At 41.4% G+C, this 17411-nt stretch overlaps 1 protein-coding gene across 8 annotated transcripts in view; it reads left to right on the top strand.

The window, feature by feature from the left end:
• Positions 1-17411, top strand: part of LOC122867168 (rho GTPase-activating protein 23-like) — a 101700-nt gene that overhangs the window by 80184 nt on the left and 4105 nt on the right. For 4 of the 8 annotated variants that reach the window (XM_044177587.1, XM_044177585.1, XM_044177580.1 and 1 more), the window contains exons 5-23: positions 543-621; positions 715-775; positions 1842-3288; positions 5112-5276; positions 6409-6517; positions 7003-7042; positions 7183-7320; positions 8288-8596; positions 8672-8733; positions 8999-9105; positions 10399-10511; positions 12642-12794; positions 12975-13053; positions 13279-13352; positions 13493-13582; positions 13680-13805; positions 13920-13964; positions 14123-14216; positions 17319-17350. In XM_044177587.1, coding sequence (XP_044033522.1) covers positions 543-621; positions 715-775; positions 1842-3288; positions 5112-5276; positions 6409-6517; positions 7003-7042; positions 7183-7320; positions 8288-8596; positions 8672-8733; positions 8999-9105; positions 10399-10511; positions 12642-12794; positions 12975-13053; positions 13279-13352; positions 13493-13582; positions 13680-13805; positions 13920-13964; positions 14123-14216; positions 17319-17350 — 3323 coding nt within the window. The remainder of the gene's footprint in view (positions 1-542; positions 622-714; positions 776-1841; positions 3289-5111; positions 5277-6408; positions 6518-7002; positions 7043-7182; positions 7321-8287; positions 8597-8671; positions 8734-8998; positions 9106-10398; positions 10512-12641; positions 12795-12974; positions 13054-13278; positions 13353-13492; positions 13583-13679; positions 13806-13919; positions 13965-14122; positions 14217-17318; positions 17351-17411) is intronic. The other 4 variants (XM_044177582.1, XM_044177583.1, XM_044177584.1 and 1 more) reach the window with 3 other exon arrangements.

Genomic DNA, 17411 nt, shown 5'->3' with positions numbered 1-17411 from the left:
CTTGTTAGCTGGCCATGAGCCAGGCGGGGAAGAATTTTGGTTCAGATTAGGAAAAGTCCTTGCTGTGTAGTCTCGTCACAGTTACTTCTTAAAGTCAGCTGGCAGGCTTTGTGTAGTAGCTGTTGGTGCTAACTAAGTAATGTCGCAGAAATCTTACACAGGCCCTCGCATCGCTGCTGTAAGAGAGAGTTTGGTTCTGCTGTGTGTCTGCTCCAAGCACATTATGCAGTGGTGGTGGTGGCAGCTGCTGCTGAGCAGCAGTGCTGTAGACAATACCCAGGAGGGGGGAAAAGAGAACAATGGCCGCTCACCCTGTAATTGATTATATATTGATATTAAAAAATACACATAATGATGATTAAGTAGGTTTAGAGTATTAAAAATACAGATATTAGTACAGCATTTAAATTTTTTTATTTGATGGAAGGCACGATTGAAGAACCATTCATTATGCCCCCCTACCTCTAAAGCCAAAACCTTGCATACAACACATATTTCACCCTTCTTCTTCTGCTGCGTGTGTGTGTGTGTGCATACTCCAGGGGACAGGCTGGTGAAGGTGAATGGAGAGAGCATTCTGGGGAAAACCTACTCTCAAGTGATCTCGCTCATCCAAAACAGGTGGGAGACTAGTGTTTATAAATCTTATTTTATGTTCATATTTGACCTGTTATTTATTTTGTTCTTTTTTTGTGTGTGCATGCTTTTTTGCAGTGAAAACATTCTGGAGCTCTCTATTATGCCAAAAGATGAGGATGTGTTGCAGTTGGTAAGTGTGAGTATTATCTTTCTTCTATTTTCTCTTCTTTCCTTCTTTTCACCATGTTACTGTGTGAAGTCACAGCAGTTAGCTAGGCTGTTTAAGTAAAATCATGGATTGTTTATTTCTATTATAAGTCATTTAGCTCCTTATTAAAGTTTAACTTCAGAAATTTGGAATTGTGCATGGGCAGAAAGGAGTGAATGTATCCTACTAACAAGGATTGTGTGTATCCAAAGCCTGATATATCTTATTCCTTTGTGCCAGAGAGCTCCATTGTTGTCCAAAAACTATTAAAAACACATCAATGAGCCGCACTGTTGCACTGGGTGACATGTTCCTTCATTACCATGAACACACACAGTACACACTGTAGTTTATTTTGACTCAATCCTACATACACTGTCCTGCTGTCTGAATTACTAATGTGTCTAATTAATCTGCCACTGAAAACAAATTTCCAAACAAAAAGTCCCCAACAAATGCACTATTTCCTCCTCTTTGCGTAAATTGTTCAAAACTGCACTGGCCAGCTGTTCAGAAATTACTGAGCCTGTTTTAAAAATTAAACATTTATATCATCATATATTTGTGATGTGTTTACATCTTGAGTGGGAGTGGCTTGGGGCTGGTTGGAAAGTATTAAGAGACAGACTAACTCATTGTTGGTTTTGGTCTTGTAATTTATACTGCAGCAATTTTTGATTGAAAGTTTATTTGTATAGCACAATTTAAACCTAGTGCTTTAGATAAAGTAAGTAAAGTAGTAAGTAAATACAATGAAATGGAAGATAATATCAATTAAAGCAGAATAGAATAAAATCAACTTAATAATAGACAAGGTGGAATACAGTTATAATAAGTATACAGTAATAAACTACCCAAAATTTACTAAAGGAAATAAAGTTCCAGTGTTAGTTTTATAATAAGGATTTAGCTTTTATAGAACAAAAGAAAGAAGTATTGCTGCATGGTGCATGTTGCATCTGCCTCATTCTGCCGACTAGCTGTTCCTTCCATCTTTTTTCTTTTATCCTTTCTGTCATGTTTTACACTGTGTCCTATCCCCCCTTGTCCTCAGGTGTACTCCCAGGATGCCTACCTGAAAGGCAATAAGCCGTATTCAGGCGAGGCCCAGAACCTCCCTGAGCCACCGCCTCTCTGTTACCCTTCCACTAAGCCCAGCTCCACTGCCCCACAGCCCAGCCACAACCTCCACAGTCCCCTGGACAACTGGCAGTGCCGACCCGGTCCCACCACCTCACCACTGGACAATCACCCCCCTTCTGCTTCTACCCCAACCTCCGCCTGGGCAGGGGGTCCTGAGGATTCCAGTGGCCACTTTGCCCAGCTGGGGCGGCACCGTGGCCACTCCTTGTCGGCCATCAATGCACTGGATTTTCACTTTGCTAACCACAATGCTGCCATCTCCTCTGCAACTCTGCCTCCACCACGGAAGAGTAGCCTGCCGGCCTCTTCCCGCACTCACGCCGATGCTCTCTGCCACCAGGCTCTGTCGGACTGGTACTACAGCCAGGCTGAGGCTGCCGAGCACATGTCCCCCCGCCACCGCAGTATATCTCAGGATTGTTTAGCGGAGCTGGGGCTGGCGCTCGGCCCCAGACCTACATCTGCTTCCAAAATCTCTGTGGAGCAACGCAGAAGAGAAACCCTCCTGTACCACCACCAGGCAGCTGCTGCTTCCCATGATTCCTATTGGCTAGGGGGCTGGGGTGGTGTATCAGGACCAGGAAGTAGGTCGTGCTCAGAGAGCCTGCTGGCAGCCTACGCCGAGTACGAGCACAACTACGGCCGTTCTGTGGAAACACTGGCACAAGCCTCAGCACTGGTCTCACCACGCTACGAACACTCTTCACAAGGCTCCCAAATGACGAAATTCAGTAAGCAGAAAGACCAGAAAGTCTCAGCAGGTCATCAGCACCAAACCACATCCCCCATCACAGCCACCTCCACAGTGCCTCCTAGTGGCAGGCAGTCAGGTCAGCAGGTAGCTGAACCCCAAACAAGGCGAGTAAAAGAAGAAGAGCTGGTGGGCTATAAAAGCTACAGCCCTTCTTTCTCCTGCAAAGATGGCCACCTCCTCCAGCAGGCCCACTCCTTCAGAGAGCCCAGCTACAATGGCCTTCATCTCAACTGGAGCCCTGGCAGTAGCAGCAGCCCTGCGGACAGTGAGGGGGGCGTGGTACCCAGGCCCCAGTCTACCCCCGCCCTGTCTGCGTCAGAGGAGGAGAGAGCCCGACTCGGTGAGGACAGGGAGGTCATCTCCCCCATCTCCCTGAATCAAGAGGTGGTCCTGAGGCAGAAGCCGCCTTCCGGCCACCGAACCCCTGTTCAGGCCCTTCGGCATCCCCACTACACCACACCTGTGGAGTCACCCAAGCCCCCTGGTTTGTCACCTACACCAGGGACCCCTTCTCCTGTCGCTGGGGGGCCCGGCCCGAACCGCAGGGCTAATGGTAGCCTGGCACAGCATGCATTCAACTCCCTGTCCTCTATTCCCTTCATAGGTTAGTGACCTTTTCTCTGTAGCAACTGACTACTACGCTAACTCAGTGTTATAAATTACTACATTTTCTGCCATTGTCATTAACAGGCATATATTTTGAACAGTTATGTTGTCTGTTGCTACAGAGCTGTTCAATATTTCACTTAATCTATGTGAGGCTTTAGTAGTGCACTGTGTTGATGAATACTGAATATTAAATGTTCTAATATGTTTTTGAACCTTTACATGTCCGATGTTTGTATACTGTAAATAAGCAACAGTAGATGGAGTTTAGTTCTGCAAACATTTCTCAGAAACAGAGCTGCTCTGAAGTCAGAAATAATCTTACAGGTTCAGTCAACAAGCCAAAGCTATCATAACTGTGGGCTGAAACTTGGTGAAAAGGGTAAGGAGTATGAGAGGAGAGCTGTTGAGGCTTTCCATTATTGCTACAAACTGAAAAAAAAGCAGTCCAGCTGATACTGCTGTCAGTGTGGCCTAACTTACGTTACAAGTTCAAACTGAATACTAGCCCATAATTATCTGGGTATGAATCTCAAAAAATAGTAATTGCTGCCATTTTAAACTGTAAAGCAAGACTATGTACTATACAAGTACAGTCCATTTACAATGTAAGTTTTGAAAGAAAAAGTAACACATACTCCCTCTAACAAATGGAAAGTTAAACTTATAAGCTATAAAACATCCTTCATTTCAGTATATACAGTGGTTTTGCTGCTACAGCCTTACTTGGTCTGGTATTACTTAGGGTAATGTTAACATTAGCTAACATTGATGTGTAGTGCAACTGACATTACTGAGTCAGTTCACGTATTATTCCAAGATGGTTACCCATACTGCTACTGATTCTTGGAAAATGTAGTGAAATTCAATGTGCCATTATCCTATAAGTGCCACTTGGTGTCACAGTGACTGCTATACAGTAAAATTTCAAGCCCGGAAGGGACTGAAACCCTTTTATGTTTGTGCCAGGTTATTATTATCATTATTATTATTATTTGTTGTCTGCCGCTTCAACTCAAACTTGGCTCACTATCTGGAAATGATGTGCATGTGCTTCCACAGAAATACGAGTCCAATCAGCCACATGGTGGCGCTGTAATTAAGGAAAAATGCAATTTTGAACAGGCCACGCCCCTGTCCCCACCATAAGTCCGATGACTTGATATTTCTCTCACTAGTCCAGCTCCATGTGCTCTACAAAAAAGCCTCTTGGACCACTAAAGTCCGCCTAACTAGATTTTCCGCCATTTAGAATTTTTTGAAAAACACATTTTTAGGAGGCGCTACAAATGCAGAAAACTGGGCGTGGCATAACACAAATCAGACTATAAATCAGGCATTGTTTGTCAAATCATCACAAAACTTCCAGGATATGTCCACATAAGAACCTGAAACATGCCCTGAAAGTTTCCTTCAATCGGGCAAAAAATGTGCGTGGCATAACACGAATCAGACTATGAATCAGAAATTGTTTGTTTTCTTTATTATTATTATTATATTATTTATTATTTGTGAAAATGCAAAAAAGGGAGATTTCTCTGCTTTTGTCACGTCTAGGCCACATTTGACCAGGTCCAGATCAAAAGCTCTAAACTTCTAACGGTCTGTGCTGGCTTGAACCTGGAAGGTAGTCTTAATCTTCCCTGTGAAAAACTGTGGTTCTCCATCAGAGGTTATTTCTGCCTCCAGACTAGGTCCACCTCTGAGAGATGTTCTAACATCCTAAACCCCACCTGAGGAAACTCTTAGCTTGTCTTGTCCTGCCAGTGTGTTTAATAATTTCTCATCCCTTGTTGCTCACCTGTGATGATGACCTTGCAGATGAACCCACCAGTCCTAGCATTGATATACAGGCCTGCTATGTTCCAGCCTGTTCTGTGGTGTCCAGTTCCCAGGCCTCTACTATGGCCACCCTCACTTCCACCTGTGTCTCCCCCACTCTCTCCTCCATCTCCCCCTTTGTCCGACTTCGTTCTCAGGACTGCAGTGAGTCTCACTCACCCTCAATAAATACTTAAAGGCTTCACAAAGGGCTAGACTACTACAGTATGTTTGAACTGACATTCCCTAACACCACTGCCAATGTTTTTGAGCCAAAAGGACAAGCAGTTATGTAATGCCTTTATTTTTGTACACTGATATATTTGTCTAGCCTCAGAATCATCTCAAAGGAGTACCGTGACATTTACAACTGAAGAATTCCCTTCACTTTTATCCATACAGTTCATCTATTGTTAATGAAGTACTCAAAGCCGCTGTGTGTAGAACTGGAATTTGGCGCTCCCTACTAGTATCTAAAAAACACTGTGGCACACAGCAGAGCCATGGGAGGAGCTGTTCGTTCCAGAAGTCTTCGTTACCACTTTCTTTTTTTTTCCAGTTTTCTATGATATATTCTATTATATGAGTCTCCTGGCAGTCTTAATTTTTAGTTATTCCAACATAAGACTACTACCAAAGAAATCATGTTTTTTTTTCATTTGTTTTTCATCAGTTTGATCTTGCAAATGGCTCTAAATACTACGATAACCATTGCTATGCACCTGTCAGTGGAGCAAATCAGAGCTGGAACAAATTCAGAATGCTTTAATGTTGCAAAAGTGAAATGACTTAGTGAATGTATTATTAAGTTTCTGCAAATTGTAATCTTAAGCTTTTGTATGTTGTTGCAGTGCATGCAAATTAGTTACAGCTCGATGATTTGATGTTTGTCTCTGAAACTCTCCGTGGGTCAAAATGATTTGAAAAATGCTATAATCATAAAAATTCTTCACTGTGTGCTTGCTACATTGGGAAAAAAGTTTCCCCATCTTTTCTTAATTTTTATTTAAAACTCTTGATAATAATAATAAGGGACACTGGATGCTGTTAGCATTGTGGGTTAAAATGTATCCAAAACCAGAAACTAAAAATCTAAATGTCAAGGTATTCCTTTAATATGCAGTATGTATGTTTAACCCCTTACTTCATCCATCTGGCTAATGGCATATTAATCACTCACAGTTTGAAACAACAAATCGCTTCAATTACTCATCTTCTAGTCATTTCACATGTCACTACAATACATTGCATATTTTATACCCTGTTTGTCTTTCTCCTCCTCCTTTTCTCTCCTCAGGCAGTATTAAAGGTCGCCGCTCCTCTTACCTGTTGGCCATCACCACAGAGAGATCCAAGTCCTGTGACGAGGGTCTCAACACCTTCAGGGAAGAAGGCCGTGTCTTCTCGTAAGTCAGAAACTCAGGGTACACTTTAAGATCTGCATTCTTTACTAAAATGGGTCGATATAGTCCTAGAAATGCGTTTGTCTTGTACCAGTAGTCTATACAAGTCTGTACCCCAAAACTGCAATGACAAACATCATTTAAAGGGGCTTTAGCATGGACACGGGGTCATTGATAGACACACATTGATCATCTATGATATATACTATTTAGTTATTCTCATTTCATTTTTAAAAACATGCATATGAAAGCTTTAGGGTAATTAACAATAATGAAGTTATTAGTACAATCTCTGTTCTACTTTTTGGAGTTTTCACTTTTTGATTTATGTTGGTTGTTATGACTTATATTTACTATGTAGCATGCATATTTCTCTTCTCAAGTCATTTAGTCACTTGCCAATGATTTCTACAGCATACTGTCTACACAGACACTGTCTGGACTCTTCGCGTGCTGCTTTCGTAACGTGTGTGCTTTCTGTTCCACAGCAAACTACCAAAAAGGGTCAAGAGCTTTTTCACTGATGAGGTGAGTCTTCAACACAGGTGAAATTATTAGACTTCTTACATGTACTACATGTACATGTACTTCCTGTTTCATTCATATTCCAAAAACCAAGCAAACACTGTCTAGCGTGGAACTCATAATACCCCTAAATTGTGTTTCAGTCTCTAGAGAGCCTGCGAGCCCAGGAGGAGGCCCGGTCCAAGCGCCACTCCACCTCTGAGCTGGGAACCATCACCTTTAGTGATGTTTGCAAGGAGGGCTGGCTGCACTACAAACAGATCCTCACAGAGAAGGGAAAGGTACAACACACTGCTTGTACACACTGCAAGCTAACTGACCCTTCCATAAGCCCCCCTTACTAAGGGGGTGGGGCCTCAGTTACTGTTATTACACCTGACAAGCTTTCCATTCTACTACGGCACATATGCATGTTGCAATCATAACGGTGGCAGATTTACCACTTGAAAATCTTGGTAATTTTTTAAACAGTGGGTCCGTGACTTCAGACAGAAGTAGAAGTCTCACTGGTAGCCAGCAACTGTTGATTTTGCCGGCTGAACTGTCACCTGTAATCAACTGTAACCAGCTAATGTTAGTTCATTAACTACTTAAAAAATGGTCTTAAATACACATTTGATGGCTGCAAACAGAATATTATGTTAATTCAGTGTTTTTTAAAGATGCAAAAACTGAATAAATGTCCCAGGCAAAAGGGAAGAGCTACATAGTTCACAGTTTAGCCATACATTATTACAGGCAAGGCAAGTTTGCTTGTATAGCACCTTTCAGCAAGATAGAAATAAATACATGAAGACCTGAAGTTTTTTGCGAGTTTGTTCCAGATATGTGGTGCATAAAAACTGAACGCTGCTTCATGTTTAGGTTTGACTCTGGAGAAAGTAAGCAGACCTGTCCCAGATGACCCGAGAGGTCTGGACAGTTCATAATGGAGCATCAGATCAGAAATGGATTTTGGCCCTAAACCATTCAGTGCTTTATAAAGCATCAGTAGAATTAAAAAATCAGTTCTTTGACACGCTAGAAGCCAGTGCAAAAAGCTGAAAACTGGACTGACTTGGTCTCTCCTGGTCTTAGTGATGACTCTAGCAGCAGCGTTTTCCAGGTTGGGTGCGAAAGACTAAGAACAAGGCTTTTGAATGAGGGTTGATTAACAGGCTTGTCATGGCTAGTTTCGGTTACCAAGCTAGGATTTTTCTGATGTATCTATTTACGTTATGTTCTTGTTTCCATCTTTCCGTCTTGTAGAAAGTAGGTGGTGGCATGCGTCCGTGGAAACGAGTGTTCTCCGTGCTCCGTTCCCATTCACTCTTCCTCTACAAGGACAAACGAGAAGCTGTCCTTCACGGGGCAGGGGCGGGGCCCAGCCAGGACGAACATCCTCCAATCAGCATCCGTGGCTGCCTGATCGACATTGCCTACAGTGAAACCAAGCGTAAGCACACCCTGAGGCTGACCACGCAGGACTTCTGCGAGTACCTTCTGCAGGCCGAGGACAGGGATGACATGCTGGCCTGGATCAGGGTCATCAGGGAGAACAGCAAGTCTGACAACGAGGTTAGAGCTTCATACCCAGTTAATCTAATAGAATTTCCACAAACCGAACTAATTTGTAATCTCCATTTGCTCTAGGAGATCGGTTTCTCAAGACAAGCTCTCATCAACAAGAAGCTGAATGACTACAGAAAACACAGGTCAGTACGGTGGATTATATTTAACAAAAAGTATTTGCTTGATCACAACTGTCCCTAATCTTTTGTTTAGTTAGGAGTCACTGTTGCTCTGGGCTGTAAGAAACAATAACTTTAAAACCAAGAATAACAAGGCATACCATAAAACTGAGGTCATCATTATATTTTTATAAAGGTATTAAAACCTGAAAGACCCTCTTTTTTACTAAAATATTTAAAACCCCATCTTCAAAAAAATCACACAATTCATTTTATTCTCATTGTGCAGTCTGACAGGTAATAAGCCGGACTCCTCTCCCAGAGCCCATCGTATGATGCCTCCCTTCCTCCTGGCTAAGACTGACAACACCTCGGTGAGCCGAGCCTCCAGAACTGGTGGGTACAAACACGATCGGGGCCTACGTTCACCAGTATCCAACAAACTAATTACTGGTTAAAAGCAGCAAAGTAAACGCAGTTAGATTGCTCACTTTGGTCCGGACTGAAAGATCTCAACAACTATTAGAAGTATTGTCATGACTTTTTTTGTCAATTTCACATTCATGAACCACAGAGGTTGAGGCCTACTGACTTTGGTGATCTTCTTCCCTTTCCTCTAGCGCCATCATGAGGTCAAAATTTCAATTTGTCCAATACTTTGGTTTATGACCAAATACCTGCAAAACGACATTCCCATCAGCCTCAGCTGCACTTTGTGTTAAGTGCTACTTTGCATGTTAGCAGATGTTAACATGCTAAATTGAAATAGTGAATTTAATTAATAAATTATACATGAACAATATATTAAAAAAAATGGATTTCTCATTTTAAAACTGGAATACAAGGACTCACTACACAACCAAGGACTGTATTTTGAAGTTTAAAGTATATCTATATATTCTAGTATATTAACTTAGAAAGTGAAAGGACCTTTCACTTCCTGTGTGACCTATAGGAAATTATAGGTTGCATCTAAACTATAGCTTCCGCCAGATGAACAGTGAATAATCCCTTTGCGTGCCTCATTAAAAATGCTGATAGACAATAGAAACGTGTCTTAGCTGAAACTACAAATAAAGCATAGGGTAACTAGTTTCTGAAGTGAACGGAAACCTATATAAGATCATTGGAATGTCCTTGTTAGCACACGTGAAGGGTTTTAGTCTGTGCCGTGTCCCCTGAGGATGAATTCTAGTCGTTTTGATGAGAGTTTACATTCACGGTCACCATGGGGTCACAGCTTTCATTCGTCCAATAGTTTGGTACATGGCATTGTGAACAATAACAGTTCAGTTGTGAACAACAATTCAATCAGTGAACCCTGATGTGAAATGTAGTCATTAGAGGATGGATATCAATTATTTGCCTATAGTACCACCTTGTGGTCAGAATGTCTTTTTTGCTTTGTACACAAGGCATCTTACACACTTGTCACACACACGTCATTACATTTGTTAAGCAAAGCCAATATTCCCCAACACCTGTGTTTGATTTAGGTGTCCTATAGAGCTGCTAGCGTGGCTGTAGACTGTTAGTCTTGTTATTAAAAATCTGATATTGACCAGTTAGTGATATTAAGTGTCCATACTAAGTTATTTTTTCATGTGGATATGATTATCAAATTTAAACGTGTGTCCATGTCTGTGTGTGTGTGTGTGTGTGTGTGTGTGTGTGTGTGTGTGCACTCAGATGACAACAAGGCGCTGTGGGGCATCAACATCATGAAGAAGGCCAAGAAGACAGGCAGTCCGAAGGCTTTTGGTGTCCGACTGGAGGACTGTCAGCCTGCTGTCAACCATAAAGTAAGCCTTCAGGATTTTATGACGAGGCCAAAAATGAACTATACCAACAACACGATTCATAGCATAAAAATAACATGAATTCTACTTCTGTCTAAAAAACTGCATGCATGCCAGTAGCCACTGAGTCGGTGTAGTGATCTGTCACTGCTGGATTTCATGAAGCCAGATCAGTAGCGGTGAGCGTATTTGGGTATTTCAAGATAAACTAGGGGAGGGAGTTCTGGATAAAATCTTCTATCAATGTAAATTTTATTATATTACATATGTTGCGCATGCGCAAACCCGTTATAGTTAAAGTGAAAGGTGTCCCGCCACTAAACATACAACAAAACATAACAGCCACCTCAAACATCACTGTAGAGACAGATGCGGCAAGTATGTAAGAAATAACCATTCAGGGGTGTGAGGCTTCAGCTAGGCACAACCATATTTTGACATGTTGTAATTCTAATAGTTTTGGAAATATATCCAGACATAGTGGTTGCGCCTGCAGATTTGCATATCATAGAAGCCTTGGTGGAGGTCTGCACTCTCTGAGTGCCCTTCTGGTTTTATTAGTAGTTTCCTTGCTATTGTAAAGCAAATCATTAAAGTTGCAATGTGTAAGAATTAAGACTACTCTCCACCTGTCGAATTCATACTCCAAAACAATGGGGGGCAGCATATCACATATCAGGTCATAACTGCTGCTAACTGCCGTTAGCTAGTTAGCTCAGTTAGCTGTGCAGCTAACTTAGCGGTCCTAGCACAGGAGCTTTAGTTTGGACCACCGGCAGGAGGAGGTTTTCAGGCCCGGGACAGTCGGGATGCAGAGTGGAATGTTGGCGGGCTCCGGAATGGGCACCAGAACCGGAGCCGGGTGATCAGGCAACGGTACCAGCCTCCCAGTGAACACAGCCGGACCGGGACCGACGGAGTTGTAGATTTATACAGTTGTATATTTCTGTTTAATAAGGAAAATAGGTGTACGAGGATTTCCTTTCTCGACAGTTTGTGAATTTATTTTGTTTATTTATTAGACTAAAGAAGCTTGTGTAATGTAACTCGCTGCTCACACACATCTCCCAGCTGTAACTACGGGGGGACCTGAGCTATGCTATCAGAATAGAATTATTTTTTACTTCTGAAGGGCAGGGGGGCGTGACAGAAAAAGTTTGAGAACCACTACTATAGTACATTTTCCGAAAATTCAATCAAGGATCAAGTTATATCTAAAAATAACCACTCTGGAATTGTAAATTAAATACCTGAAAAGGTCGTGGTTCTTCATCAAATTGATGATCAAATCCTGTAAATCAAAAAGCAGTCAATAATCAGGACAGCTCTTATAACTAACTTATTATCTTTTTAATATGTTAGTTATTACAAGGATAACTAACTTGGTAAAAACAGTAAAACAGAATTTCTACCAGCTGACCAGCCTCTAACATCTCACAGTACAACATATATTGTCATATCACCCAATCCTAGGATGAATTAATAATTAAAATGATTTATGTGAACATTGTAACCGAGAACAGTTGTTTGAAAGAAATGCAGCTGGTGATTCATCAAAATTCTTCACAAAGTGTACATTCAAGTGATGTCACACGCCTAAAGGGCCATTCAGTCAATCAGTTTCATATTAAACGTTGCAGCGGAGAGAATCTGCAACTCCCTGGTTTAATCAAAGTTGGCTCAGATTTGTTAGACTGGTATTGGGTTGATCAGTTAAAGTAGAATTTACAACCATTTCTTATATGAGAAATGTTAATAAAAGCAGTACAGAGTTAATCATATTAACTGTATTGATTTAAATATTTTAGTGGAATAATAGGGGAGCACTGATTGAATTTGGGCGAATCATCACTTCATAATCACTGTTTGCATGTCTCTGTGTTGTAACACTGCTCGAAGTTATTTATTACTTTATCTTTGCCTCTTTTTCTCCTTTTCTTTCCTTCCAAAACACCACCCCTTTTGTTGCTTCTTCCCTTCTATTCTTCGCTTCATCCCTCCATTCTTTCTCCAACCATCTACTTCTGACTCTTCCACCTTCTCTTTCACGACACTTACTTCCCTCTTCCTGTTTTCCATCAATGTCCCTTCCTTTTTCTCTGTGCCTCCCTCTCTCCCTCTCCCTCTTTACAGTTTGTCCCTCTGATTGTGGAGATGTGCCTTGGTGTGGTGGAGGCGACGGGGTTGGAGTACACCGGTATCTACCGGGTGCCGGGGAACAACGCCATGGTGTCTAACCTGCAGGAGCATCTCAACAAGGGCATGGACATCAACACTGCTGAGGAGGTGTGCAGGATACATACTGTATATCACGCAGAACAACACTGTCTTTTAAAACTTGTTTTGTAATAAAAGTCTTAGCTGGAGTCATACCTAAGAGCATTTTTTACCAAAAATCATTTAGGTGTGTTATTTTTCTAAAGCTGCACTAGAAATACTAAACCCTCACACTTTCTGTCTCCACAGAGATGTCAGGACCTGAATGTAATCAGCAGTTTGCTTAAATCCTTCTTCCGAAAATTGCCTGAGCCGCTGTTTACTGATGGTGGGTCAGGTCATTTGGTTATTATGAAGTGTAGCACGAATCATAATCAACATGTATAGTGTGTGATATAAAAGTAGGGCTGCCACTGGATTATTTTCTCAGTTTGGATACAGTAAAAATGCCTGTTGTTTGCATGTGGACATGACCACACTTAATGCTGAAATATTTAACTTTTTGTAATGTAACCCGTTCATTGTGTTAGTCATACACCTTCTCTGTCTACAGACAAATACAATGATTTCATTGATGCCAACCGTATAGAAGATGCAGAGGACAGACTGAAGACCATGAAGAAACTGGTATGTGTCAAAGGACAGCAGAATATAGAGCAATGAATATGTTTGTCATAGATTCTCTCTAGTTCATTTTAAAATCTAATCTACCCTTTTCTCTTCTTCTGTGCTACACCCATTTCTTGCTTCCGTCCTTCTTTATCCAGATCCATGACCTCCCAGATCACTATTATCATACTCTTAAGTTCCTGGTGGGCCACCTCAAGAGGGTGGCAGATCACTCTGAAAGGAATAAGGTAACCTGACCCCCTTTAATTAGCAGTTAGGTTTTTGTGTTTGGACAAACTGTGGTCGTTAATGGAGCCAGACATGAACATAACTTTTTATTTCCAGATGGAGCCGAGAAATCTGGCTCTGGTGTTTGGTCCCACTCTGGTGAGGACGTCAGAGGACAACATGACCGACATGGTCACCCACATGCCTGACCGCTACAAAATAGTGGAGACACTTATCCTGCACGTAAGAGCCAACAGTTGCGCCCTCCAATACTGCCCCATTCTTTATTTCTTTTAAGTTAGTTATGTGTTTTGTCTTAACATCATCCAGTGATGCTGCGTTTTGTTACTTCAACAGCATGACTGGTTCTTTAGTAATGGAGAGCTTGACAAGGAGGAGAAGGTATGTTTACCACAGCAGCGGCTTTGTTAATACAAGAATGTGAATGACATGAATGCAGGGATTGTTTGTGCTCAGATGTCCTCATTTGTACTTTTATTTTGGTTATGGTGGTGTATTTCTGGATGTGCGTGTGTGTGTGTGTGTGTGTGTGTGTGTAGGCCCCAGAGGATAAGCGGGACATGCAGCCTGTGCCCAACATTGACCATCTGCTGTCCAACATCGGCAGGCCGGGCATGCCAGGAGAGGCATCAGGTTAAGAAGAATCATAATCCAATCTAATCTGTGACATTGTTATAGAGATACTTGTTCACTATGACACGATCTGATTAACTGATAGCCAGTTCAGAAAGTTTTTCTGTTCTTTTTTTAGGATGATACACTAAAGTTTTGCTTTTAAATATGCTGTTTGTCCATAATCATGATGAGGGTGAAAGTTTTGTACTGGCAAAATGAAAACATTGGCTTTTCTATTAACTGTTTGTTTGCATTAATGCAGCACGTTTTTAGGATGTTGGCCACATGATATGTTCCGAGCAGGGCCGGTTGTACCCACTAAGTCCCTTTGGGACAAAAATTAGCGATTAATATGCTGATTATTTTCTCAATCAAGCAATTAATTGTTTAGTCTATATAATGTCAGAAAATAGTTTAAAACAAATTCACTATTTCACAATCTTCCACAGCCCATGTTGATATATTTAAATGTCTTGTTTTGTCCGACCAATAGTCCAAAACCCATACGTACAACTAAGAAAACCAGCAAATATAAACATTTTAGAAGCTGGAACCAGTGACTGTTTGGTATTTTTGCTTAAAGAAAAGAAAATCACCTTATAATTTCAGCTCTATTATAAATTAGTAATTAGTTTGTGTTAAAATGAATGAAGCAGAAATGTATTTAGTAAAATGCACCATGTATATACTAAATACTACAGGCTGAAAAACTAGATTTCAACACATGGCCCCTCTCCAAGAGGGGACCTCAAGATTAGGTAATAATGCAGGTGTTGCCTTAAGTCCCCTATCATTCCAGTTTATAATGTGCATTGGTGGTGCATACAGTAATAGCAAACAAATATGCAATTAATTAAATTACCGCAAACTAATTGCCACACAGACCCCAGACCCACACAAGGCTTCAGGCCCCTTGTCGGTCTGGGGTCCTAGGGCAGTTCCTTGCTTTGTCCCAGTTGGTAATCCAGCCTTGGCTTGGAGGGAATGAAAGTTCATACTTGGTTGGTTGGCTGCTAAAACTGATTTATCATTACCCACACCCACAGAGATACTCATTAATGAAGTAACAACATTCCAAACATTTACTAAGGCCACAGTTTAATTCATTTAAAGTGATTTCTATTACTGATAATTCTACAATCTTCTTAGAATTAAAAGGTATGTAAAAGTAATGCAGTAGGAGTTGTTCAACACAGTTCTAAGGAAAGGAAGAGAGGGAATGACCTGAAAAGATACAAAAAAGGAAAATAATACAAACCATTACATTGTACATGTAAGGGTACAATCCAGAGTGCTGGTGCTGTGCATTTGTTCCTGAACTAGTTGGGTGCAGCTCCCATTGTCTGCTGTCTATAGAGTAGTGGTTGGTTATGGCCGTCCTTTATTATAGTAGCGCTAATTTGAACCTGCTCTTTGGTGGCAGTGAACTAAGGGATTGTGTCAAAACTGACCTTCCCAAATAGTGTGAACCTTAGTTAACCCAGCAGATTGTGCAATCATCCAGTTATTTGTGCAATCCTTAAATCCTTATGTAGAAGGCAGAGAGGCCCCTCATAGCAAGATGCACCTCAGATGAATGGCTGACTGTGCTTCCAGGCAGGTGTAGCTGAGGAAAAATAACACTCATCTCTGGGCAAAGAATGCATCTGAAACAAAACATCTACATCTATCCCAGACCTTTCAGATTGGACTGGAAAAAAATATCTTAAGCACATGTATTTTGTGGGTTCTATTATGCATTTTATATTGCAAGTTTGTTTTGAGCAAATAAACATTAGCAGTGATAGCCTTGTGCCACTTACAGAAATGTGACCTGCATCTACATAAAATCTAGGGAACAGATGTTACAACACTACTACTACACTAATAACTGTCAGGTGAATTTTGGTACAACAATGAGCACTTTAGGCCAGGGTATGTGGTCGTACGATGAGCAGTCTGACCATGTCCGAAGAAAAATTAGTTTTTAGCTGTACCAAACAGCCACACTCAAAGGCGGGGAGAAAATCTTGCCATCACACAGAGGTGGGAGAAGTGGTAATTGTTAAAATGGGGGTAATGGCACACACTTTTGGACAATTGACAGAAGTGGCTGTGTGAAGAATGAAAAAAAACTTGAGAGAGAAGTTAAAACCCTGCCTACTTTCTCACCTCAGCACACCTGGCCAGTTTCTGCATGACATGGGTGTTATTGTTGGTTCTAGAAAGTTTTCTAAATAGTCAGAAGCAGCCTCCACAATTCCGATGTTAAAAAGGTGTGGAGGAAGGGGGGTTCAGACGCTGTTCAATTATCCAAAAGGCACTCTGATGAATACTGACCCCTTTAGAAAGCTAGATACCTACAAGAATGCACAAACCTTTCTATCTGGGTCTTACAGGAAATCTGTTATCTGCTTGTGTAGGTCCAGGGTAGTTCAGTATGACCTGACTGGAAGCGTAATCTCGCTAGTTTGCATTCACCCCAAAGGAACACAGGAAACAGTCTTTAATACAGCTCAGGGAAAAGAGCTTTTCATGAGGATGACTAATGCTAATCAAAACCTTAATTGCTTACAAATCTAACCTACCCTACATTCTGTACTCCTAATGCCTTATCAAGTGAGACTTGGCTTAGTGTCTTTCCATCCCAGTAGATCTCTGTACTGTTATGTTTTTGCCTGTGTATACTCATGATGTTTCCTACTTTATCTCAATTTCTCTTTATTTCTGGACCTTTGTGCACTCCTTTTCTCAGCTGAGACAGTGGATCAGCCTCTTCGGTAGGACCAGGTGTTCCTCCTTGTCTGTTTGGTGTTTCTATTGCACTTGGATTCATTTACCCATTCATTTTCTTTACGTTAGTCTTGGTTTCCCACCAATGCACCACCATTCCTCTGTCTTGCTGATATTAACGGTGAACTCTAGCCATTTTTGTAAAAGCAGAGAAAATTGCAGTTGTTTGCTTGATTTTAAAGACGAATCCTTCGATAATGGCTAGAGTTCTCCTGAAAGGTTGAAGTACTGGTAGTGTGTGCTGTGATTAGCCAGATATCACACCTTTGTACCACTCCTATAACTAGTACTGCTTGTCCAGTAATGACATGGTTCTAATCCACATCTCTGCACATTCCTTTCTAATAGATTCCACCACCAGCGATTCACTTAAGTCAAAGGTAAGCAAGAAATCTCTTACTTGTACTTTAATTCTGGGAATAGGATCATGGATTCTGGAAT

Source organism: Siniperca chuatsi, linkage group LG20 (genome assembly GCF_020085105.1).
Source record: "Siniperca chuatsi isolate FFG_IHB_CAS linkage group LG20, ASM2008510v1, whole genome shotgun sequence".
NCBI lineage: Eukaryota > Metazoa > Chordata > Actinopteri > Centrarchiformes > Sinipercidae > Siniperca > Siniperca chuatsi.
This window is presented reverse-complemented; position numbering and strand designations above follow the sequence as displayed.